This window comes from Drosophila tropicalis, unplaced genomic scaffold (genome assembly GCF_018151085.1).
Source record: "Drosophila tropicalis isolate 14030-0801.00 unplaced genomic scaffold, ASM1815108v1 contig_443, whole genome shotgun sequence".
In the NCBI taxonomy this organism is placed as follows: Eukaryota; Metazoa; Arthropoda; class Insecta; order Diptera; family Drosophilidae; genus Drosophila; species Drosophila tropicalis.
In genome coordinates this window covers 2,367,636-2,394,517 of record NW_027172907.1, presented here as the reverse complement: position 1 = coordinate 2,394,517, position 26,882 = coordinate 2,367,636, and the positions used below count along the sequence as shown (strand labels likewise).

Sequence of the window (26,882 nt, the reverse complement as noted above, 5' to 3'; positions counted from 1 at the left end):
GCGTCATTAAAAATAATTAAAAATCATAAAAATTCAATTTTAAGCGTTAGCTACTCATTTTTCTCTCACACTTATCCCCCTCCTCTAATTCTTGTCCTTCTTTTGCGGCGTTAGCTTTTTGGGGCTAGAAGACAGCAGCAGGACTTGACAGCTAACGGTAAAACCTCAAAGAGAGAGAGAAGCGGTAGCAAAATGATGGGCGACTAGAGGAAATCTCTGAAAAAGATTTTATTCCTTAAGCTCCTGCCAAAAACAGAGAAGAAAATACAAAAAAAGAAATTGAAATCCTAAAGCAATAATAATAACAGGAAAAATTGTCACAGGACATAGGCACACTCATACACACCTATGTACATACGAGGGTCAACCAAAGATTTCAAACAAAGCAATGAACTTACCGGTAATTAAATCAATAAAGTGCCCTGACGAAACTTAAACAATGCTAAAATTGCCTTGATGGAGTCAAGTAACCATTGAGCGGATGGAGCGGAACACATGCATTCAAAGTGAAGCTACCAAATCCCTTCATATATCTTCACTTTAGGGTGTCTCATTTCGGAAGAGACAATAAACTGACACCCGATTGCAGCAAGGTGAAGAATAGATAAAGTGAAGTTGTGAATTCCCAATAATGATTGCAGAATATAAGCACGCTAGACCTAGACTTTGTAATGAAGTTCTTTTGGCGATTGTCCGACTAGTCAGTCAGTGTTCCACCTATTTTCAAAAACCTTTATCCTTCACTATTTATCATTCAGTTAGCTATAGTTCATCTCTTGCCTGCATCCTTAAACTTTACAGATGAGTTTATGGTGTAAACCATATTAATACATTAAAGCAGATTAATTTACCTTTTCGCATTAGGATTGTCTAAACAAAGATTGGATAGGTCTAATATAGCAGCTTAGCTCAAGCTATGTATGATACGGAAGTGCTTATGAAATCAACGAGACGAAGGCCAAATAAAGCCAATAGCAATTCAAATTATTACATATTGAATGACCCTCGTGTATCAGAAGGATATAAGTATATATATGTATATATATATTTCTATATTGTATATACATACATATACCATAGAAAAGTTTAGCCAGTTCATGGTTGATGTTTGCCGTGTTGATTTCCTGTGTGCAGAAAAATGAAAAACGAAAAACAAGAGCAAATGCGGCAACGGCAACGGCAACAGCAACCGCCAGGCGGGAAATTGATTTTTAGATTAAAATTAAAACTAATCAGCGCTGAGTGGCAAACGTCGACGTCAACAGCAACAGCAACGGCAGCGGCAACGCCAAAGTCAACGTCGAAGTCAACGTTAACGTCAACGGTTTTTGGCTTTTTCAAAAAAATACATCAGGCCGAAAAACCGTAACGAAATGAAATGAATTTGTTTCGTTTGGATGTGCGCAGCCAAACGGAAACATGAAAATCCATGAAGAGGCCGAACAACACGAGGGACGTAAGGATGTAAGGCGGTGTTAGGGAAAAGAAGGCTGGGGGATAGAGCAAAGCGAAGGGGAAGGGTATATAGATAGGATAAATGTATATACATTTATATAGATATACGAATAAATGCATTTTGCACATACATAAATGCCGACTGCGCATTTTATTTACAGTTTGCCAGTCATAAAAAGCATGACCAAATGGACACACGGACAAACAGACAAACTAACTGAACGACTGACTGACTGACTGACAGATAAAACAAACCAGAAACACCGAAGAACACACACAGCAAAGCTTCAGTTAATTTGGCTAATGCGTAATATATTCCCACATTTGATAGCGGCTTAGCCAGTTTTCACTGTAGCTAATCAAAGCTGATTCCATCAATATGTAACTGGTGAATGACCAAAATGCCAAATGGCCAGATAAAAGCTTTTGAATACTAATGTCAAAAAACACAAAAAAAAAAAGAAACAAAAATTCAAACCAAAACAAAACGTAACGAAAGAAAAAAAGAATTAAACCTTTTCCCAAAATACCCTTTAATTTATTAAATTGATCCTTCTTTTCCATTTGCCAGCGAACACTATAAATAATTGAATTCAAGACATATTACACAGGACACAATGTTTGAGTTTCAAGGATCTTCAGAAATACAAATGAACATGGATTGAAAAGGACTTCTCTTGCGTCCTGTATATTTTTGTGAGTGTATTTCAAACCCTCAGATGTATTCAATTTCCAATTCCAGGACGATTCGAATACTGCTGACTACTAGAACCGTGAAGGGATTAATGGCCTTATTGAGAGAAGCTTTAACTTTAACTGCAATAAATTAATCATCTTATTAACTGACCGCTAGGTGGCGCCTTGGATAATTGGATAATCTATATAATAAAGCGAGCTCTATTCCTAATCTCTAAATAATATAAAAAACTAGGCAAAACCTAAACTAATGAAAATTCTTCATATTCCATAGCATTTTTAAGATACCCTGCAACTGAAAAAAATTAGTATAGCACACACACACACACACACACACATCCAGTTTCAATGTATTTGTTGTTGGATGTAAAAACTCCATTTGATGTGTTCATCACGTAATTAAAAATTGTTTGGCTTTCACAAATTTGTACGATTTTTTTATGATTTTCTTTTTTTCCATGGCTACTGCTGCTGCTGTTGTTGTTGTTGTTGTAGTTTGCATCGTTTTTCCCATGGTGTTTCCTTCGTATTTTACTTGTTTTTCTTTCGTTTTCCGTTTTTTAATGTCATTTTTTTTTTGGTGGGTTTTTTAATTTTTTTGGGTTTTTGTATGTGTTATGCTTTGACTTTCTAATTGCTGTCAATAGAGGCAATTTATGTTGGATGTTGGATGATGCTAAAGCTGGTCGCTGCTTTGCGCAAATATTTTGCATAGTTGGTAAAGTTTTTTGTTTGGCAGTCGGCAAAAAATACAACAACAAAAAATGAAAAAAAAACGAAACGCCAAAAAGTAGCGACAACAACAACAGTAACGAGCCAAAAATGAAAAAAAGAGGTGAACACTTATGAGTAGAAAGTATTTTTTTTTTCAGTTTTTTTTTTTTTGGGGGTATTAACATTTACCTTTTTGCCATCCAGCTCGTGTGTGCCTTGGGTGAGTACCTTATCTACGCTATTTGGATCGCTGAATGTGACAAAGCCGAAGCCTCTGCAAGTATAAAGAGAAAGAGAGAAAGAAGATGATGATGATGATGATGGTGATGGTGATGAAGAAGAGAAGAGTAAGCAAACAAAGTCAACAAATATTTGCCAAGCAACGACGAAGTAGAAAGTGGCAACTGGCAAGTGGATAGAGGTAATAGAGGGAGGAGCAAGGAATGAAGGTTGTAGGAAGGTAAGTAGGAAACTGTAACTGAAACTGAGACCTGAGAAGGAGTTCGCCAAAGGAGTTGGAGATGAAGATGGAGGCTCACTGCTCGCTGCCATCGTCAGTTTAGCACGTGCGCCAATTAGGCGCTCAAATTACATCAAAATATTGCCAAAGAGTGAAAGAAAGTCGGAGATAGAGAGAAAAAGCGAGATAGAACTCATTCCCATTTGCCCCTTTTTCGAACTGTTCGAAGCCGCCGCCGTAGCTGCGGCAGACGCTTACAAGCCATTACATTCACCCATTCTCTTTTTCTCTGTCTCTATCTCTCGCTCTCTCTCTCTCTCTCTTACTCACACACACTCTGGCTCGTGTTGTGATAAACTTATTCTTGTTAAATATTTAATTAAAATGCTTATTATCTCGCACTGCATTTTAATGAGTCTCCCATGCCCAGGCAAAGCGGCAGGCAGACAGAGTAGAGCAAAAGACAACAAAACCAACCAGCAGCAGCTCAGAGATTTTGGCAGTGGCTGGTTACCCGCCCATACCCCATACTCCTCTTTTTCTTTACTTTTTCTCAACGTGTGTGTGTGTGTGTGTGTATTTGTGTGTATGCACGTTTATGTTTATTTGAGTTTTGCCACTTGGCAGCAACGCTTAACGATGCGCCAGGCGTTCGTTCGTTGGTTTCTCTCTGACTCCCAACTGTTTCTTCTTCATTCTCAAACACCGGCAACAAGAGCAGCCTGCTAGAGTCAGGGGGTGGTGGCTGATGGTTAGAGGGGAAGACACATGCTTGGTATTTGTCTTGCTCTTTTAAGCTGAAACAAACCAAGTCCCATCATTCCCACCATTGCCATGGCCCCTCCTCAACACAAGAGAACCACAAGCCCAAAAGAGACAGCATAGAGACCAAAGACTGGTCGGAAAGACTAGAGGGGGGGCAAGTGCCCAAGGTAGGGGAGAGTAATTAACGACGATTCTTTTGCAATTGTGGGCAATTGTTACGGTTTTGATTCCAGCTTCTCCTAACTATGAAACCCCCGCTTCCCCACCCAAAAAAGCCCCCCGAGAAAGCAAACCAACTCAGGCCAAATGGTCAAACCGACGATGGTGCTTCAGCATTTGTGGGTAAGCACATCTAATATGTTCAGACTTGCAAAACAATCCAGTGATATCATACAAAGAATCGGTAAATCCCAAAACTATAAAGAGGGATCTCAGACATCAGAAGAAAACAAAGTCTACAAATTACCTAGAATGACTCAAGGATTAATCAACCGTTTCTAGAACCTTCTTTAGCGTTGTTTCAAAGGATCACCAGCAAAGAGACCCATGAAGGGAACAGACTGTCACTTGTACACTTTGTTTGTTTCAGAGTAGTTCAGGCCTTCAAATAGTTGTGAAACAGATTAAAAAATATAGAATGTAGAAAACAAATATTATAAATTGTCATTGCACTAAGGAAATTCATTTTCTAAATTGTTAAAATGGCAATTAATCATATTTGATATAAGGGGTTTTAATTTGGTAAACTTTGAACGGAAATGTACTTTCAATTTGGAAACGATTTGCATTCTTCCCTCCCTCATTTTGTGTGCTTTGTCCTAGCTAGTTGCTATATATTTCATAGCATACTTTTATGGGCCTTAACCAGTCCATTTGACAGGTAATCCGATCGTCTACATATTCTCTAAACAAATTTTCTATACAAACAACAACAACGAGTTCCAGCAGCAGCAGCAGTCGAGCAATTGCTTGTTGCAAATTTATAAAAACAATTTGCATATGGAAAAAGGTTTGTGTGACCCTCTGCAACGTAACTCTGCTCCCACCATTGATAGAGAATGAGAGAGAGCGAGAGAGAGATACGGGGCAAGAGAAACCGTTGTGGGTCTATAGTGGGTAGATATGTATGTGTGTATATATCTCTAGGATGGATACTTCTACAGCTGGCACAGCCTGGCACACATATTAAATAAACATTTTATTGTATTTATAGACGAGGAACAGCAACAGCAAACGGAGGTTAAGAACGTCAAAAGGAGGCGGGGATGGGGGCGTGCAGAGACAGCAGCAGCAATTTGTGCAATGTGCAATTTGCCTGTATGAAAGCAGAAAAAAAAAAAAGAGGCCTGCCTACCTATTAATATTGATTTAAATGGTTGATCCTTATATACGAAATAGAGAGAGAGAGAGGGGGGGACAGAGAGACAATGAGGGGGTAAAAGAAATGGGTGAAAAGTAACTTCAAGTGGGTCAGAGATTGTTGCAATTGCTATGTAAAGGGAGGTGGAGGCGCAAAGGCAGAGGGGTGAGAGTCAAAGTGAAAAGCCACAAATTTCAAAGGCAAAATTCAAAAATAATGTGTCTCCTGTGTGCAATTTACTCACAAATTCAGATTCAATTTATGCAACTCGAAGGCAAGGAGCGACAGGATAACAGCAACAACAAATGTATGAGAGACAAAAGACGTGAGGGGGACACAAAAAAAAAAAAAAAAAAAAACAAAAGTACCAAACATAAAAACAACAACAAGGCCGGCCACTAGCAGTAGATACCATTGCAGGCAGGCAGACAAGAAGGCCGGGACCAAAAGCGGAAGGACGACAACTTCAAGACGAAAGAGATGGACCAGCCAGAGAGGGAGAGAGAGAGGGAGAAGAGAGCGAAGAGTTGAATTGGGAGGCAAACTAAGGTTTAAGGGGCTATATATGCAGCTTTTCTCATCACTCCTCCTTCTCTCTTTCTCTCTTATTGTCCATGTGTGTGTGTGTGTGTTGGTTGGTTGTTGAATTTTATAAAGCCGTTTCAGAATGCTAATGAGCACACGCACACACAAGACAGCCAAGGATGTTGCTGCTTCAGCTGCCCAGATGCAGAAGGGTGCCGCCAGGTGAGTGTATCTACATGAGTGTGTGTGTATGTGTGTGTGTGCATGGGTATGAGGCAATCAAGTAACGCACACAGACACGTTGTGAAAACATGTTGTAGAGAAACAAGAAGAGCCGTCGACGACGACGACGACGACGCTGCTGCTACTACAGCAGAGTATCTAAAAGCAAAATAAAAGTGTTATTTGAATTGGCATGCAGAGCTTGGTGAAACTTTCACCAAAAAGACCCCCAAGAACCGATGTTCTAACATGTTCACCATAGATATGGCACCACATATACGGGGGATTGGGAGAGATGGCCAAACCATCCGACAGCTATTAACATGTTTTTCCCAATGACCTTTATTTATTTAGTAGTCTGTAACCACTGTACAAACGTTGCACTATCTCACGAAGCAAGAGTTTAGCATGATCAAGTCGAACTGCTTAAAAGTGATAGAGATACAATTGTAGGCTGGATTTTTGTCAATACCTTGCTAAAAATCTTGAACTACGTCCATGATTTTTGCTGATGGCATTGCCGAGAATGGGGAAAGCTTACGCACAATTTAGCAAAACAACTTGCATGTATGTATTTAGCCCGTAGATACTCATAGTTAGATAGAGTTTACCAACAAGAAGAAGAAGCAGCAGCAGCAGCAACAACAGTAGTAGTAGTAGTAGCATAAGAAGAAAAAAGTAGCTGGGGGGCAAGTAGTTTGTTGCCTGCTTTTGGATTGGGTTGAATGTGTCTGCAGTTAAGTTGGCGGTTGGCTTGTGGCTTGCGTCTTGGATTACCGTAAATAATCTAACTAAATGAGTTACCAAACGGTCAAAGTTCACTTCAAGGTGTTGCGATAGCTCCACTAACTCTCCTCTTACCCCTTACTCTCTCACTTAACTCTGGAGAGGGCTCCTGACGGCGATGCTGTTAGTTGAAATACTTTGCAAGGAGGGGGGAGGAAGACACTACCAACAAAAGGCTTTCCGAGAGTAGAATTTGTAATGCCACACACACACACACACACACAGTCATACACACGCACACATATATATTTGTAGGTATGCATGTAGTACTCATAGCTGGAAGGCAGCTAACAATATTAAGAAAACTCTACAACATATGTCCAAGCCATGGGAAATGATATTCTTGCTTAAGGCAACAACCGGGCTATGAACTGAACTAAACTGAACTCATTTTGTAAGCAAAATGCCATGAAATTAAGGCAAAAACCAACCAAGATTGGGTGGTGGCGCATTCAGGTGGATACTGAATGGAAGCTAAAGTGGTCGATTGTGGCACTGGGTGGAGGTCAAAGATTACATCGAGATTGAAATGAAATAAAATGAAATGAAATGAAATGAATAGAGAAAAGCCATATGATAGTTCCGTCTATGCCAAGAATATTGCTTAAGCAATTTTCGTTTTAAAACTGGAGAAAGCAAAGATAAATGAATATTTGAAAATTACACCAACGAAACCCTATTGAGGCTCAAACTCTTTCAATTCTCTGTCACATTCTTTCCTATCTGCCTGCAGACCATTAGAGCAATTTGAGTTATTTGAACAAGTTTTCAATCAAATTTGCATGCAAATATTTTACTTTACAAAAATCTTTACAATGAAAATTGACAAATGAAAACTAAAGGAAATTCAACAATGACAAATCGAGAATATTTCGATACCTACATATATTTACATATATACAAATTAAATCAAAATATAATTGACTATTGGGTTAGATGTTACATGTCTATTTTCCTAATGACTTGTTGCATATTTGTTTATTTAATTTTTATTTTATTTTTGTAAGCTATTAAAATCGTCAAGATGAAAGTGTGGGACATTTAAGAGTTTTGAACATCATCTAAGCCTATTCGCTGTTGATGGAGACAATAAACATTTCCAGGATTTTTAATTTTAACCCTTAAATTTATGGCATTCTAGATTTCTTTGATTTGTTCATATAAAAATACATAAAAAAAAAGGTGAAAAAAGAAAGATTCCCTCAAATTGTCTTTTATATTTAAGAGTAAGGATTTGTGGTTAATAGGAATTTAGAATTCGTAACCGAAACTTGTAGAAAACTTCCCGAAAAGCAATACGATGGATGTATATTCATTATGTATATATATTTCATGAAATCGTCAAAAGAACTTCATTGCCAAATGGCATTTCAGAGTTAAGGAAACAAGTAAATAAGTTTCTTAAGGAAGAGAGAGAGAGAGAGAGAGTGAGAGAAAGAGAGATTATGTTTTCTTTTATGCGGGTTTTCTTTATAGCAAATTTCACTGTTAGTTTATTTAGGGGAGGAGAGATGGTGCAAATAAATTAGCTTGATTAACCGCAAATTATATGTATGTATATTTAAGAAGCTTTTCACACTTGCAAATTTTTAATTCACTTCTTTACACACACAGTTTTGTTAATAAGTATGTCTACTTGTGGTTTAATATTATTTATATAATATATATTTTTTTTTGTGGAGTTTACTTTCTGCTTGGTTTTTTTGTTTTTTTATCTTTTGTGTAATTTATAGCCTTGTAATAATTTATGGACACACCCCCTCTACCACCTCACTCTCTTGGTCTTTTACTTGTTTTTATCACTCACTCGGGCAGAAATTGCAGTAAAAGTGTGCGATAGAGGCCAACGCTGGTTCAAAGGGTAGTGGACAAGTTTGAGGAAGGGGGGAGATGGGTGGAGGAGGGGACGACGACGAAGGTGATGGGTGGGCAACGGCCATAATTAACTCAATTTAATCGCTTGGCGGTACTCAAAGCCAGATGCTTTTTAGTGTGCCACATTTTCCCACCATATTGACCACTTCAATTGTCAAAAGCCCAAGGACTGATGACTCGGGGTTCACTCTGCTGCCTGATCTTTCACTCACTACCAGAGAGACCACTGTGCCCACTACTTCCCTTTCTCAGCAGTGCGTCGCATATTTTTATCAAAATGCCGCGCTCAAGCTTTGCCCTTTTCATGTTGCACAGAGAACGAGAGAGGGAGCGAAAGAGAAAGAGAGTGAGCGAATGACCAAACCAAATGGCTTTATACAATTTCTTTTTTCCTCCCATTTGCCATGCCATGGCCTGTGTTTTGGCCTGCATATGTTTTGTGTCCTGTCCATGTTTCAGTTTGAGTGTGTGTTTGCCTCTGTATGTGTGAGTGTCCAATGTTTCCATGTGTTGTTGTTGCTGTTGTTGCTGCTGGTGTATGGCAATTTTTCATCATTAATTATGGCGCCGTTCTGTTACTGTTTCGGGGCAAACATCAGTCAGTCACAGGAGCCAAGACCATTAGGACAGCAGCAGGCAGCATCACCAGGAGTGGCACAAGCAGAAGCCCATCATCATGCTCCATTGCTGGTTGAGATGTCACACACACAGACGCACACACACACAAACACACACCCACTTGCCTGCTGTCAACTCGTGTGCAGCCTCCTGTTTCCTGTCCCTCATCCCCACCATACTACCCCGCCCATTTCATCTCCGGCTGCTGCTGCTTTTGTTACTGTTGATTATTTCATGCGACTTGCGCGGTTTTTATGCTTATTTTATGTTTGTATTTGTTATAAAAGAAGAACAAAAAAAAAAAAAAAGAAAAAACGTTAAAAAAAATCAACAACAAGAACGGAAGACGAATTTTGTGTATGTGGGTATGTGTGTGTGTGTGTGTGTGACTATGTGTGTGGCGATTCATTTTTTTACGATCTTTTCGCCCTCTCTGTTGCCTTCTCTCTTCTTCTCTTTGGTAATTGCCTTTACTTTTACATAATAATAATAAAATGAATTATAAAATAAAGTTACCTTTTCAACAACTAAATGACATTCACCTGCCACCTACCCCCATACCAACAAGCCGCCTCCTGCCTCTCTTTCTCGCTCTCTTTAATGTCTCTACCGAACGAAAGAAAAAACAGAATTTGACATTAGCAGCAGCTCAAAGCCCATAAAAACATAACAAATGGGCAACCATAATGTGTGTCCTTAAACTGTCACTAAATCGATAAATTTTCATAATGGCCAGGCCATTTAAATATTTAGCCAAAAAAAGACGACGACATTGTCGACGAAGACGAAGAACAAGCAGCAGCAGGCAGAAGGCATAAGCAAGACCAAGAACAAGTCAAAGAAGGCCCAAGACCAACCCCTTTTTCCTGGCTTTTCTTTTATTTTTTTCTATTTTTTTTTTTTTTTTTTTTTTATATGCTGGATTAATAAAATTACCAACGACCCGCATAAACATAGATAGGCAAAAATGAATGGTGCTGAGGAGGACAGGGTGGTGGCGGCAGGACACATCAACGCAAGGGCACGCACACACCAAACCAGCACAACTCGAGGTGGTCGGTCCGTCCAACCGTTGGTCCGTCTGCCTTTCAGTTCGTCGCTTGGTCGGCCCGTTGGTCGTCTTCAAAAATGTCTCCATGCCAAGGAGACTTGAGTAGCCTCAACACGGTGAGTGTGAAAAGTGATGGGAAGAGGTGGCGAGGGCGCTGAATGGGCGGGGGGTAAAAGATGGAGCAGTTGCCACTCACGCAGGCCCAGTTAAGTGTGCGTGTTCAAGGATGCATTTTTTCGAGAAGAAAAAAAAACCCAACATCCACACACACACACACATAAAAAAAACGAAACAAAGACAAAAGGCATAAAAACGTGCAAAATGGGCGTGGGCGAGGGCGTGAGACACCGCCTTCCCCAACAACAACCGCTCCCCCTTCTCCACCCATTCAGCGGGAGGTAGGCTTATAAAGTGCGAGGCAGCAACAGCAGCAGCCAAGGCAAAAGCTGGGCAGGAAGCCACTTGTAAAAGTTTCATGCACGCGGCCCCACTTCACACGACAGCCAAATAGAGAGAGAAAGAGAGAGAGAGAGAGATAGAGATAGAGAGCGAGCCAGAGAGAGAAAGAGAGAGTCTGAGTGGGAGGAACCAAAAGGTAAGGGGTGGGGGGTGAAGAAAACAAAACAAAACATGGGCCAAAAGCCGCACAAAGGCGGCTCAGCATCCTAGCATTCTTCTCGTCCTAGTCCTACTTCTGGTCTGGTCTGGTCTGGCATGGTCGGTCTTCCATTTTGTGTTGCAGTGCTTGTTAGTGCGGGGATTGACGTTGACTTGAAGCTTAGAAGTGCCCAAGATGGAAAGCAAGAAAAAAAGTGTACATATATATCCCCCCCAACAGCCCTTCTCTCACTCTTTCTCGGTCTCTGTCTCTGTCCCTCGCAAGTTGCATTGCTTCTCTGCAATTGTTTTGGGGCGCTTTTGTTTTGTTGTTGAATTTTTACACGAAAAAGTCATTTAAATATGCGTTTGGCAAACGCATCGCACCCCAAAGTCCCCACCCTCTGCCTCACTTCTCTCGTCTCTCCGTCACCTTCTCTTCGTTTTTGCACTCTTCCCTTCCTATTACTATAGCTTTAGCTGTGGATTGAAAGTTTTCTTTCGTTTTTTTTTTTCATCTTCTCTTTTTTCTTAGCTACTTTTACTGCCTTTACAGTTCACAGTCTTTGTCTCCCGCCCACTTAACTTAAGGTTGAGGGCATGGCTTGCGGCTGTCTTGCATTTCTTTTCATTTCACTCCACCCGCTCGGCAACCGCTCTCGCATCATCATCTCGCCATCGCATTTGCATCGCGAACAGACAATTTGTAATGTTCATTTCCATTTTACAGCCTTGACTCCAAGTGTCGCAAGTCCTTACCCAGTATGAGAACAATAATAGTTAGTTAGTTGCTGTGTCTTGTACTTACTTACTTTACTTCCGCAATTCAGCGAGAAGCCACCGACCAAACAACCAGCTAACAGCTAGTAATAAAAAGTTCTTCCATTCAGTTTATATATATCAAAATATATGTACAAATCTTCAGTTAAGATTTGGAAACTAGAATGCCAGCGACTTTTGACCTTAGCCTTCAACGATTGGCTTCCCAAATATATTTCCTCTTCAGGTTGATCGACAAAGCAGACCAAGAAAAGGGCTAAGAGCAACGAGTGCATTTTCGTTAGGTATCCAATTTGAGATACGTACATATGTACAGTATGGTCAGATAAAAGAGTAAATCATATAAAACTGACAAATGTTTAATTTATAAGCAAACGCTTCAGAAGTAACGAAGTTATTTATAGAACTCACTGTTTTTGACCGATCTTTGCTATGGAAGTTATATGATATAGTCACCCGATCTTCATCAAACTAAGAAAGTCGTTTATAAGTGTAATAAACTCACCAACACGACAATACCTCAGAAAATAGCGAAGGTATTGAGAAATGTCACTGTTCGTGACTTTGCCGTTTATATGGGAGCTAAATGATATAGTGATTCGATCCACCTGGATCGGATGGACGGACATAACTATTTGTTGATCAATAATATATATACTTCATATGATCGGAGATGCTTCCTTCTATGCGTTGCACGCTTCTGACCAAAATGAATAAACCCTTTTTGCAAGAGAAGATCCTCTTCTTTTTTTGCCAAGTGTATTTTCCAACAATAACAACTTTTTAATATCACTTCACACCACAGTCGTGTCTTTTGTTCAGATTCTCTTACGATGCAATTAAACATACAAGCAAAGTGAAAACATGTCCTCAAAGAGAAAAGATAAAGTGGGCAAATGCTTTCTGTTCTTACGCTTTTCTTTGCTAAACTTTTACCATAGCCAACATCTGTTTGTCTTCATTAGAAATAAATTGTCTAATTCCACAGTTTTTATGCTTTTTTAAAAAGCAATTGAAAATGAATTATATAGAAACTGTGTGATGCTATTTTAAGAAGATATTATACTTCTAACAACATTCTGGTAGGATGTATGCGAAAGTATGCACAAAAAAATCTGTTAGAATATCAAGAGTTTATCAACATTTAAATGGGTTTGGGCCAACGTTAAGCGCATATATTTTTTCTGTGCCATTTTCTTTATTTTTGGTTTTTGTTTTTTTTTTTCTTTTACAGGCAAAATGTTCGTCAGACTGTTTCGACTCTGTCTCGTTCACTTTGTGCTTATCTAAAAACCCGTTAAATTTATTGTGGCACAGCAAATGCGATTTCTCATTCGATACACACACACACACACACACACAGGCAGACATACACCATGTAGAGAATATTCGTACCTGTATATATGTACATAGGTACAGGTAATACAACAAAAAATATTCATTCAACGTCCAGCAAATAAATAAAAGTAAATTTTCAGCTGGCGCGTGTAAAAACAGCAACAAAGCTACAACAACAACAACAACAATAAAAATAATATCATCTACAAAATACATCTACGAATTGCAAATACTCTTTATTAGATAAATCATAAGCTAAGCGACTCAAGGAGCTAATCCTTCTTAGAAGTCGGAACAGATTTCCTAGGCAAACGTCTACCCATGCTTATGCTCGAATTGCTTTCGCAAACTGTTGAGGATCAGTGGAGATTGACTATTAGGATCTTCGCTATTGCCATGTACCTTTAAGCCCTTAAAGAGTATAAAAATAAAAACTGTGGTGGGAGGGGGAGAAAAAACAGAGCAACGACCAACCAAAAAACAAAAAAAAAAAAACAGAAAAAATTTAACATTAACAAGCGAAGGGGAGAAAAAAATTTAACTTAATTGCCAAACACACAGAACAACATACACACACACACACACACACACACACACACAGACACACACCCACACACAAAAATGCGTGTGAGGCTACCCTCAGCCACGCCTCCATCCTCTCTTTCTCCCCCTCCCAAGCATCCAAAGGGGTGTTATTGTTCTTGTTGCTGTTGTGGTTCTGTTCTGTTGCTGCTGTTGGCGTGCGTGCGCCGTGCGATATAATTTATGTTTCAATAACTTTCGAAACTCATTGAAAAGTCGCTTATGTTTGCTTCAATGGCGGCAGCAGCAACAGCAACAACAGCAACAACATCGACAATGCTTTTGCGAGAAGAATGTTAAAAGTACAACAATAAATTGTTTGGATTTACTTATGGCTGCTATTGCCCACCCCCACCCCCATGTCTCCTCCCCCACCCACACACAGCATCTCCTACGTCCTTTCGTTTCTCTTGCCTCTTTTCGTTTGCCGCCTGCCATTTGCCATTTTACTCAATTTTTTATTGTTGTTGCACTTTAGCGACCTCCTGACAAAGAAAAGAAAAAAAAAACAGAAGAAAATTCGTTGATGTTCTAGATTAAAACGACTTTGTAATACCCATTAATGGAAATATTTAACAGAAGAACCAGCAGAGGCCCTTCAGCCCCTGAAAAGTTTCGAGTCTATGCATATCTGAAAATTGGGGAGAAGACTAGCTGACGAGACATGAATAGAAATAAAATAAGCAGAAAAAAACTTTTGCTGAGACAACAATTTGTAGAAAGAACCAACTAGAGACTATACTAAAAAGATCACAAATCAGAATCAGACAAAGAACTAGTTCAACTGCAATGCGCGAAACATTTGAAAAGCGTCTTAATGTACCCGATGAAGAGTGAAAAAGAGAAAAGGGAAACAGAAGAGGTGAAAACCTTTTGAACCTGACAAATGAAGAGAGAGAAAGGTAAAGCCTGGACAAACATAATGGTTAGAGAACTAGTTCTCTGTTGTCTCAGTTCCGTCCGATGTAGATCAAGTATGTATATGGAATATTTAAGCAACATAAATCTGCATTTTAATGAACCTCATGGACTCCTGATTACTCTATGATATAAGGAGTATGAAAAAGAAGAAAATTCTCGCTTAAGTTGCAAAAGTTTTTTGCTATTTTTTTTTCTCCTTCTTCTCGTTTCTCCTGTTGCTTCTCCTCTCTGTGCCCACTTCCTTTCTCTCTCGCTCTTTCTCTAGTTTCCTGCTTTTACTGAAATGTGTTTTGTTTGCCATTTGTTTTGCTGTTTTCGTTTTTGTTTTCTGTTTTCTCTTGTTTAATTTTTTTTTTTTTTTTCGTATTTTGTTCTTTTTTTTTCTTTTCCATTTTATTCGTTTCGAAAATTTATTTGCAAGTTTTCTAATTTGTATTTCACTTCATTTTATTGTAATATACAAACTCATTTTGCCCAGCGAAAGAGACACAGAGTGTGGCAAGTGGGTGCAGCGCGGGGGGAATGAATGAACAGACGGAGCAAACGAATGAACGAAAGAGAGTTATCTAAAAACATCTATCTAAGCTAGAGAGACAAGCCCTGCTCAGCCCACTCAACGCCCACCCACTTACTCCATCCATCCATCTATCCATCCATTCACATACATATATCCTTAGTATGCAATGTCTTTTTCTCCTTACACTGCCTTCCTGCCTGCCTGTTGGTACGCATATTTATTAACCGCACTGTTGACTCTACGTCTACGGCTGTGTGTGGCACCACTTTACGTGGTGTGCTGCAAGCTAGCTAGCTAACTCGGCTCGGCTGATTCCTTTTTCCTGCTTCCTGGCGGTTGCCTGTTGCCTCACTCGCTCTCTCCCTCTCTCTCTCTCTCTCTCTCTTTTTGTCTGTCTGTCCGTCTGTCTCGTCATCTCTCTTTCTCTTTACTGGCTGGGTTCTCTCCTGTTTTGAATTTTGTTGTCGCACCTTCTCAGGAATTCTGTTTACATTTATTACTTTGCGCAAGTTTAAGTGAAAAATTTCCATAAACATTCTTTTAAGCGACATAAAGTTTTTATTAAATTTTGCTACAAAACGAAAAACAAAAAACAAAACAAAAAAAAAACAACAACAACCCAGTGAATCCCTGACACGATGATATCTCAGGCAAACGACTACAACGACGTCGACGACGACTACAACAAATAGAGCCAAAGAATTTACAACTACAAGAAACCTTTTGGATGGCACTCCGACAGGGGGTGGGGAGAGGAGGGTAAGCGAGTTTGTGGGGGTGGGATTGTCCTCTATTTTAAGACAGTTGCCACAGTTGTGCAAGAGGACGGCGGATGGAAGGGGGGCACTGGGAGGGCTGCTGCTGCACGCAGTTCATAAAAATTTTGCCAGCACAACGTGACATGCACAAAAGGCAAAAGGACACATGGCAGCAGCAGCGAGAGCAGGAGGCAATGCCAGCGAGTAAGAGAGAATGTGGCATAAACTTTCCTTGCTTGTTAACCTGAAGAGTTCTCTCTCACCCCAGCATTTTGAGCGTTTTACTGACATTAGATGAAATTCAATTAAAACAAAGATATATTTCGTGGAGGGCGTAACAAAGAATGAAGGTTTTTTTTCGTTGTTTTTTTCTTCCTTTTTTTGTTTTGTTGGCGTATTGCGTATACGCCCCATAAAACGCTTAATTAGTGCATCAGCTCCATAAACATTTCTGTTATTTTTTTTTTTTTTTTTGCCCAGGATTATCCTGGCTAAAGTTTTCGCATTCAATTGAAATTGACTCATTTTAAAATGTAGTATGTATTGCGTGTGTGTGGATATGTGTGTGTGTGTGGCCTCATTATTCATACTGTCCACAAAAACCAGCTAATTTACGTTAAGCATTTTTAAATAAGGTCAAAACGAGGCTGATAGAGGAAGCAGGAGGAACATGAAGGTCCAACCAGCCAACCAAAACAACAAGCAGTAACAACAACAACAACTGGAGAAAAAAAAGGGAAAGGGAAGCCGCGAAAGGGGCGGTACTGTAGATGATAGAAAACTGGGCTGGTTCAACCAACCAAAAGTTGATCGAAACCGCAACAAATGACAAACGTTTCAGGCAACGGCAGGAAAAACCAGTGCGGGCGGGATGAGAGCATAGGATGAGAGACCTGTCTGTAACCGGTAGATGCTATAGAGGTCTGGATGGTGGGGGGGCGAGATGTGATGGGAGATGGGAGTGAGAGTGGGTGGATGAACAACAACAGGAAAGCAAAAAATAAAATCAATGAAAATGAAAACCAATTAGTGGTTAACCAAACTGTTCAAATTTGGAAATGGATGCAGCCGTGCATGGTCATAAACAACAGCAACATCAGCAAAGAGTTACAGAGGAGAACGGATGGAGCGGAAAGAGGAACACAGAGGTCAATAACAAGGTTGAAAGGTAAAAGGTTTTCTCGCTGTAACAAAATTTATTATCGCCTGTATTTAACCATAATTAAAATGAGTTTCTCTCACCTACTACTACCTACTTTCCGTCTCTCTCTCTCTCTCTTTTCTTTTCTGTCTCTGTCTCTCTCTCTCTCTCTTTGTATCTCTCTCTCTCTTTCTCTGGGCTTTAGGTAAATCCACAAACAATGCGAAAATCACAGAAAATCAGACACAGCAAAATTCACAATTGATTTGAACATTAATCCATTATATTGAACTACTGAAATCAATTAAAACATATAAGTAAGTATACTACCCAAGACATATATGTATATATGTATATCTAGATCATTGTCCATTATCCCGACATTCCGAATGAATCACTAATGGATAGAGCATTGTTATTACTTCTCATTAACCCAGTTTTGAGAGGCTTAAGTCTTTGGTCAGAGAGAGAAAGAGACGGAGTTAATAGTTGAAACTGTGTGCAAGCTCAGGATATAATATAATTTGGTAAGAAGCCTTTTTAAAGCCTTCAAATAGCCATTAATTTTCCAAATTTTTCAAAGTCAATTTCAGAGATTTTAAGTTTAAATTAATTACAGTTTTTTGTGGATTGGCAAGATTTCTTTTTGGTCTCAATTTCAGAAAACAGTTTTCTTTGTGAAGCAGATCCGGAAACTTACCTAGATCTACGTGTTGTGGGATCCTTCATAACCATAGCCTCTGAGATATCACCATAGCGTCCAAAGTAATCACGTAAACTCTCTGTAAGGAATAAGAGTGAAACGAATTAAATGAGAGTGAAAGAATGTAAAACGTAATGCAATAAATAATCAATCAACTAACCAACCAACGGGCAAGTTATTTGCTGATGAAATGTGTCACGGCAGACGAGAGTCATCAAAATCACGACACAACCAAACACCCCCCACCCACACAAACACACACACACACACAGAAACATATACAAAAAAAAGTCACTAATTTTTTGTTTCTCTGACTGGGCTTAATAAAAATTCGCGGCCTAAATAAATAATCTCACATATTCAACTCTCAGACCCTAACTGGACACATTATTCACATGCATACACACTCCACACAACTCAAACTCAAATGCCACACACACATACTCGTACATACATACATATGACCCATACTCCTCTAGTACTTGGCTTTGGCGGTTGCCACGGCGGCAGCAGCTGTTGTCTGCGGTTTTTGTGAGCTAATCTGAGGGCAAACCATAGCGGACTCTTCTCTCTTACTGATGGTTAGAGGGGTAAAAGGGCGGGGTTTTTGCGGAAGCACCACTTCAGCTTCAGAGCTTCAGCGGGGCACGTACGCACACACACACGCAAAAACTGAAGTTATTTCAACAAAATTGCCAGACAAACAGGCTGGAGGCAGGAAACTGGAAGGGGAAATACCAAGGCTTGTTGGCTGCGATTTAATGCAGAAAACGGAACAAAAAAAAAACGAAAAATAAACCGATAAAGTCATCTCTCAAACACACACACGCACTCTATCTATCTATGTATGTGTGTGTGAGATGGCGTTGGAAGAAAACCCCTAATCCAGTCGCGAGTCGAGAGTTGAGTGTCATAAATTCAAACTACAATAAAAATTCAATAAAACAAACGATTTTTTCCCCCCCGTCCTACACCTACCCTTCACTCCCTTCAAAACTGAAGCAACTAGTTGCTCTAACAATTGTGGTGGCTAGCATATGACAGAGAGCAGACATACGAAGAAAGGGACGGGGGAGGGAGGGGCAAATATGTGGAACATTGCAACGAAGACCGCGTCGCGTGATTTACATAAGTATGCACAATAATTATGAACAATAAAAAACAATTTGTTTGCTTATGACAGTTTTTGGTACCATAAATAACAACAGCAACTGGCGGAGTGGTTCTCTGGCCCTCTCTAAGGTGGAGAGGGTTAAAGGGGCACTGCGTGTGTGGCATGTAAATTGTTGGGGCCAGGCCCAAGTACAAAAAAAGGGTTTACCCTCACCTCCTCCCCCACACACACACACAAGCACATACACACAAACCTCATTTCACATTTCAAAGCGCGTAATATGCGCCAGCTGAAAAGTATGCTACACTTTAAGTTTTAATGGGCAATCGAGCATAAAAGAGAAGAAGTTCTTGTAGTAGTAATAGAAGCAGAAGAAGGCGCACAGTGATAGAGGCAGTTTGGTTAGGTAGTCGAGAATGACTAGTCAATTAGTTAGAAAGAGTAGTATGTGTGTGTGTGTGTATGTGTGCTTTGCCACAAGTTTTATGAAAGTCATTAAAATGAAGTAGATGAATTAGTTGAAAGTCAAGGTACAGTTGTGCTTGCTTATGCTTAGTTTGATTTGCAAACTGTTGTGATTTAAATGGGGAAAATTGAAAGAGAAAATCTTTGAACATTGTTTTACGTTTAACCTTAACTTATTTTGGAGTTTTTTTTTACCAAAATATTATGATACATAGTTTAAACTTAAAATCTTCAATTTGGCAAAAGGCAACATACTAATTTCGCATAATATAAATGCTGAAATTCAAAAGAAAATTTTCACGTTTGGTAATGTACCTAAATTGGAATGTGACCAAAACTATGTATAAGTCGGTTAATTGACTCTGCCATCTCATCTTCCGCATATTGCATTGCATATCGAATTGTTCAGTTTTTGGGCGCTGACAAATATCTTCCATGGATTGGCTGGTAACCAGTTTTCGTTTTTAGTGCAGATCACAGGTCCCATCCTATCAAATGACACAACCCATTCGCATTCCAACGGGTCGGTCATCACAATGTCAATCATATTTTGCTACATATTGCCCACATTTGTCTCACACATACATATACACACAGCCATACATGGTTAGATAGTATGAAAGAGGAGGGAGTGAGTAGGGGAAAACGAGATGAAGTTAGACAGACAGACATACTAAATTTCCTCTAGCATCAAATAGACTTCTACCTGGCTTCCGCTCAATTAACCATTTCACATTTCTCACAGTGCATGAGCGAGTACTACCCTTGGCCCCGCTTCAGCCCTTTATCTGTACCCTTATATCGCCCTCCCCAATGTCCAGTTGTTGCTGTCAGGCAGTGCGACGTTCATTTTTGAGTGACAGCTGCAATGTTTGTTTTGCATTTCATATTTGTAAGCTGGCCCATTGCCCTCGCCGCTGCTCTCCGGCAACAGTTAGTCATCTGTGTGTATGTGTGTGTGTGTGTGCGCCAACTGTCACTTGACCGGTCCTGTTAGTTGGCTCTTACAAACCTCCTTATCAACCTCGCTCTCTGGCCCCATCCTCGCACCCGCATGGCAAAATAAATGCGCACATGTATAAAGTGTAAATGCGAATGAACACACAAAACAAAACACACATAACAGAGAGCGAGAGATAGAGAGAGAGAGAAAAGGAGACGAGAACAAAAAAAAAGTAGAAAAAAAAAGTAGAAAAAGTTGGAAAAACAAATGGCCAACAAATTAAAACGCGACAAAATAAAATTAAAATTTATTTGCTATGGCAAACAATATAAAATAAAATACAACAACCGAAAATGGACAGCAAGAAGCAGCAACAGCAGCAGGAGCGACATCAGCAACAACAACAACAACAGCAACCAAATATATTGTAACAGGGCCAAAAGCCAAACTTGGGGATTTAATTAAAATGTTTACCACAGTCATTTCATTTTCATAGCCCAAGCCAAAAAACATAAATTTTGAAACGCATAACAGCAACAGCAACAACAACAACAAAAGCGAGAAAGAAAACCAACCACAAAGCGAAACAGCTGCAAGAAAATGCCAACCAACCAACATTAAACTTGGCCAAAACACACTTTTTCTCTCTCGCTCTCATCTTAGACTCAGCCTCTTTAGCTAACATCAATTTGAGGAAAAATTTGATTGTTGCATTTTTCTTTGCTCCGTTTTTTTTTTTTTTTTTTTTTTTTTTGTTTTTGTGCCCCCTTTTCTTTTTATTATTATTTCGTACTGAATTTGCACGTAATTAGTTCAAGCAGGCAGGCGCCAAATCTTTCTCCTTAACCCAGCTTAATATGCTTCATCATCTTTGTATGTAGCGGGCGAGGGTGATCACAAAAGTTTGCCAACATATTGGTAAGATTTTTAATAGAATGGGGAAAGCAAACTGGCAAGCGTAACAAAAAATCGCTGGAAAGCAGAGGAGAGACATCAAATTAAAGTTACAGCTTGGCCCTTGATGTGTCTTGTTAAGTCTAAAAATCATAATTACTTGAGATTTTTGAACTTATTTTGGATTCGCCCTCGTATTTTTGAGTAGGCTCAATGTCAGCACAAAATTTTGATACCAAATCCATTTAGTAAAATTATTTATAAGAAAACTCTTTGGTCTAGGGGGTTAGATTTGTTTTTCTTTTTGTTCCTTTGGTTTTCATTTCTCAGTTATTTCTTTTCGTGTTGGGAAAAGAATGGAAACGAGAGAGGATATGAGAAGGAGGGGGTTAGCCTTTCAATCCGTTTTGCGGTTGCAGGCATATTAACCCCTTAACGTCACACAGCATCCCTGCCCTTAACCCTCTCTAGCTACCAACACCCTCAACACATGTTGTCAAAAGCACAATGCTGAAACCATAAATTTATGTGCTTTCTATTGTTTTTGCCAAAGAAAGCGGAAGTTTCCTGTATGTATGTGTGTATGCTCTGCGGTGGGCCCAGCCGCAAAACAAAAGCAAAAACTACAACAACATTTTTTGGGAATGAAGAAAAAGCTAAGAGAAAAAGGTGAGCGCAAAGGGATTTCAATCAATTGTGAGGCAGCAGCAACAAAAACTAAGCCTCTGCTAGGTCCTCTCACTCTCCATTTTCCTTTCCCTCCCAATGCTCTTTCTCTTCGTCTTTCCCTCAAGCACTCTCCTCTGTGTTGCTGCCTCGTCTTTTTCTGTTTCTGTTTGAAAACGCAAATTGCTATTTTGTTTGAGTCACAAGTGAAAAAGAGAAAGAACGACCAAACACAAAGACTAAGAGCGAAAGAGAGAGACACTGTGGAGGACAGCTGAGAGGGGAGGCCGAGAGGATGAGGCGCTGTAACACATCCCGGGCCGTGGCATCATTTTTCATGCGCTCCAACAACTTTTGACAAAGGTCGGTCAAGCAAGTCTTAAAAACTTTGCGACAAGACACAACGCACGTTCCTAGTGTTCCCTTCTCTTTCTCACCCCGGCCTTGTCGTCTCTCTCTCTCTCTAACCCCAACTCGCACTCATTGTGCCTCCGTTCTTTCCATGCAGCCCTGGATCCTTCTTCCTACTCTTCTTCGGCTCGACAGCTTTTCGCTTAGTGAATTACGCAGGCTTTAAGGGGTTAAGGTTCAGACCGTGTGGGGCAATATGGGTAACAGTTGTCGCTGTTTGCTCTTGGCCTTAAGCCGTAAATAATAATATTTAGACAAACCCCAAAAAGCAGCAACAGCAGCAGACTAAGGCTAAGCAAAGCAAGCGAAGCCAAACACAGCGAGTAAAAGAAACCTACAAAGGACAGCTCAAAAATTTACTTAGGCCAAATAATTTCTCTAAAATACTCTATAAAAAATCAAGAAATTATTTTTTCCATCAATAAAAATTATGCAAAAATCGCAAATTTTGTTGGTTCATCTACTTAGTTTTTTTTTTTTATTAGTTTTTCAAACGTTTTTACAATAATTCAAATCAAAAATTCATTCGCTATGTATGTACATATATCTATCTGATGTTTAAACAAATAGTTGCTAAAACTAACCTTGACCAACAATTAAAACTATTAACTATTAAACTTTAGAGGAAAGCAATCTCCTGCAGCAGAAAACTAGAAAATATTTATGTACAAACATATCAAATGTTATGTTTGAAACAAGCTTTTAATTTATATATATGTATATTTGATTGTTAGAACAATTTATAAGCAAAATAAAGAAACATTGTTGACCCATTTAGAGAGCGAAAGTTTTCCTACAAACAGATTTTTATTGTAATTCTATTAATTTATTTGTCCAATGGAAAATATTTTTATTTATTTGTCAAATATTAAGTTTTTTAGGGCTTTGAGCTACAAATATTTTCCAATGGATCTTATTTCATGCCGAACTCTTTGAAAAAGTCTTGGATACCCCATTACCCTTTTTTTTTTTTGAGTCATTTTCTGAAATAGAAAACTTGTTTACATGCGTCAACATTTTTACCTGTTAGTCAAAAAAAAAAAAAAACGAAAGAACGAGAAAAACTTGAGCCACGAAAGGATTTCATTTTCCATATTACTTTTTTTGGGTTTTTTTTGTTGTAGTTGTTGGTCTCTCCTCTCCTTTTCTCAAGAAGTTTTTGCTCGCGCGATTTATGCTAGGAGAGAAGGCAAAAATAGGAGAAAAAAAGTCATAGACTTATGGATTTGCCATACGATGACTTATACTATATATAATGGCACTTACGATAATTGCATGGTCGAGGCAGAAAGAGAAACGACTGACGGCAGGGCAGAAGTTAGGAGGCAGAGGAAGTTGGCAACTCTGAATAATTTATGTGAGCCTTCGAACCGAAGTCGCTGTTCAAAGTTAAGACGACGCACAAATTAAAATCAACGCACCAAAATGATTGATGAATGGCCCAAAAATGGGCAGAGGCAGGCAGGCAGGTTAAAAGGGGGTTGTTCACTTGTCTCTTTTACCTTTTGTATTTTGAATGGCGGGGAGAAGGGGGAAAGGAGGCCCAAATGGGGGTTAGTGGGGTCAAGTCAGAGTCATTTAAATAGGGGGCAGAAAAAACAATGGGTCAACCCACCCACACGAAAGGTAAACTTTGAAAAACTAAAACAGAATGTCAAAAATCAAAGTCGAAAAACTAAAAGTGTTTGGGAAAACAAAAGAGAACATCCAACAATAACAGCAGCAACAACAAACAGAAGACGAAGATGAAGTAAGAGTGGGCAAAAGAAAAAGGAAAAGACAAAAGGCAGATGCCCAAACACACAAAAAACAGCAGCAGCAGTAACAGTAGAAAGAGTGGGGCGAAAAATAGAAAGAAAGTTTTGGACAAAAGCAAAACTTTCAGTCAAGTGAGAGGCTGCTTATCTACGCCCAGACACACACACCCAAAGAAAGAGATCAAAATGAAACCCAGAGAGCATCAAAAGCATGCTAATGTCCAGTAAAAACCACGCCCCCAGTCCACATTCACATCCACACCCACACCCAGTACCAGCACCAGCACCCGCACCACGTGAATAACCACACCGAGAGGGCCAAAAAGTCAATGCTGACAAAAAGGGTCAAGAAGATGGCAAAGCTTCGACTTTTCTTTTGTAAACGCATACGAATCAATTGATTTGAAACCGTAACCAAATGGTTAAAGCTTGGAGGATCACAATCTGATTGGGCGGCATGAAGGACGTAAAATGCGAATAACGAATGAAGATAGAGGTTGGAGATGTTGGTGACTATGCTGAAGATAAATGCAAAGTTTGTTTTTGCGAATGCAGCCAAGTGGAATAAATTGTTCGCAGCCAAGGTAAATCGTCGTGGAAATCACTGAAAGCAAATTAAAAATATTCTTTACGTTCCTTTCATAAAAAAAACAGTGTCAACTTAACGATACTGTATATAATGCCATCGTCATGAATCGTCATGAAAATTATCGTACTAGAAAATTAGTGGGACTCATTTTGGCAATTCCCCGTAGACGTTCGATCTATGAGGTCTAAGCGAAATCTATAAGTATAGGGAAGGTGCTCTTTGTACATTTAGTTATTAAAGATATAACATTGGCGATTTGAAAACAAAAACAAATCGACCAGCCTTGCCAATTTTTCAACATTTTACAGGGTATATAAAAACAACGAAGAGCAAAAAAGTAAACGAAAGAAAAGGTGAACAGTGAACGGAAAACTGTGATAGCAAACAAAGTGAGTTGAAGTATGTAAAAAGATATAGAAAATTTCGAGATGGCCAACCAGTCAATATATGTATGTATATATATCCCCTTAAAAAATGGGGGGAGGATTCAGAGAACAAAAGGGTCAAGCTTTCAACGCAATAAACCAAGCTAAACCGAACCAACCCAGTCACAGGCGACAGGCATCCGCATTGGTAGCATTAGGTCTTAGGATTTCCTTATAAATTATTGTGAATTTATGCGAATCATTTCCAGTTGGATTGCCAACGCGAAAACTGAAAGAGGTGATGATGGAACGTGACGAGGGGAATGGGCGGGGGGGGAGGGGGAAGAGGGAAGAGGAATGGCATCAGAGGACTAACCCGCCTTGCGGATTTTAACTTTATAATTGAATCCATTACTTAGGGGACGTGCAATGATGAGGCTGGCCGCCGCGTGCCAAGATTTTGATGTATTGAAGTGTAAGGGTGAACTTAACCCCTGTTAAACTCTCTGCACCCCCAGTACACCCATCCATTCCATGAACCATCCTCAAGTTGGATTTAAGTTTTTGGTTTGTTGGCTATACAAAACGAAAAAAAAAAAATCAGAAAATAAGAAAAACACAGAGAAAAACCAACTCAAAAATAAGTTTTAATTACGGGCATATGATGGTGGCCGATAATACAAGGGCAAGGCAACTTTTTGGAGCCAAGGCAACCGACTGACTGAAAAATTCTATTATAATTAATAGCAGAAAATTATGAAATTAATGCAAAACACACACAGACACACACACACAGAAACAGACACAGCCAAACATAGATGAGCCAAAATTGGATTCATTAAAAATGAAGTGGGTTGGGTTTACCCCATGCTTTTCTTTCTTTCTTTTTTTTTCTTCCTTTTTTGTTACGATTTCTTTCTCTGTCGGCTTAAGTTGAAATGCAGAAATGAGATGGAGAAGGGTTAAACCGGCTGTTGATGATAATTAAATCTATAAGATTGTCTCTCACTCACTCTGTTTTGTCTGTCTGTCTTTCTGTCTCTTACTGACATAGATTTTCTAATCACATTTAAACTGTTGAAATAATCATGATGATGAGGGACAAAACTCAAAATTTGACATTCAGCTGAGGCTTAGGATTATCTACTGTGTGAAATGAGCTACTAAAACATGCTACATTTTGCTACTAAATTTTAAAGCAGCTTAACAAAGCGAATTTGCAGATGACCAGGAATCTTAATCTATATGGAAATCATAATGATAATGATTTGAAAGCATTGAAATTCTCATTTCATTATAATAAATTTAGTTTCTTTTGCAGATTTGGTATTCTAAATTGTTTTCTTGCTTTTTAAGAAATTTCATTAATTTAGTTTATATCACATCTTTGGGAAAATCCTTTCCATGCATTTGACCTACATAGCATGATTTATTTGTGTTTCATTCAATTTTCTAGAGCCTATCGCCATTTTAGGTGACCCCGACGCGACATTTATAGTTTGACCAACAAAAGTATAATTTTCGAAAGCAATTGAAAATTTTACCTGCTATATGATTAGTTTGCCGAGAAGCTCAATTCAATTGAGATTAAGTGTTATTCATTTTTACTTCTTTCATTTCTCTAATATGAAATTATACAATTCATTTTCTTCATCTAATTATGCAAGTTCGTTTTAGTTGAAAAGCGGAAACAGAACCTTAAATATCATTCAAAGAGTTGTCATTTTGCTTCTTGCTTTTCAACATCGTTTGACCCAATAATCAGATTTTTCCTCCAATTATCGCGCTGGCTCTCTCTTTTACCTTCTCCCTTC

At 39.1% G+C, this 26,882-nt stretch overlaps 1 protein-coding gene across 6 annotated transcripts in view; it reads right to left on the bottom strand.

Moving 5' to 3' along the window:
- Rbp6 (RNA-binding protein 6) overlaps positions 1-26,882 on the bottom strand; it is a 196,629-nt gene that overhangs the window by 107,751 nt on the left and 61,996 nt on the right. For all 6 annotated transcript variants that reach the window (XR_011031961.1, XM_068286439.1, XM_068286440.1 and 3 more), the window contains exons 4-5: positions 17,862-17,943; positions 3,055-3,139 (exon numbers count right to left, since the gene is read on the bottom strand). Coding sequence is in view for 5 of the 6 variants with exons in the window: in XM_068286439.1 (XP_068142540.1) it covers positions 3,055-3,139; positions 17,862-17,943 (167 nt within the window). In the remaining variant the exon portion in view is untranslated. The remainder of the gene's footprint in view (positions 1-3,054; positions 3,140-17,861; positions 17,944-26,882) is intronic.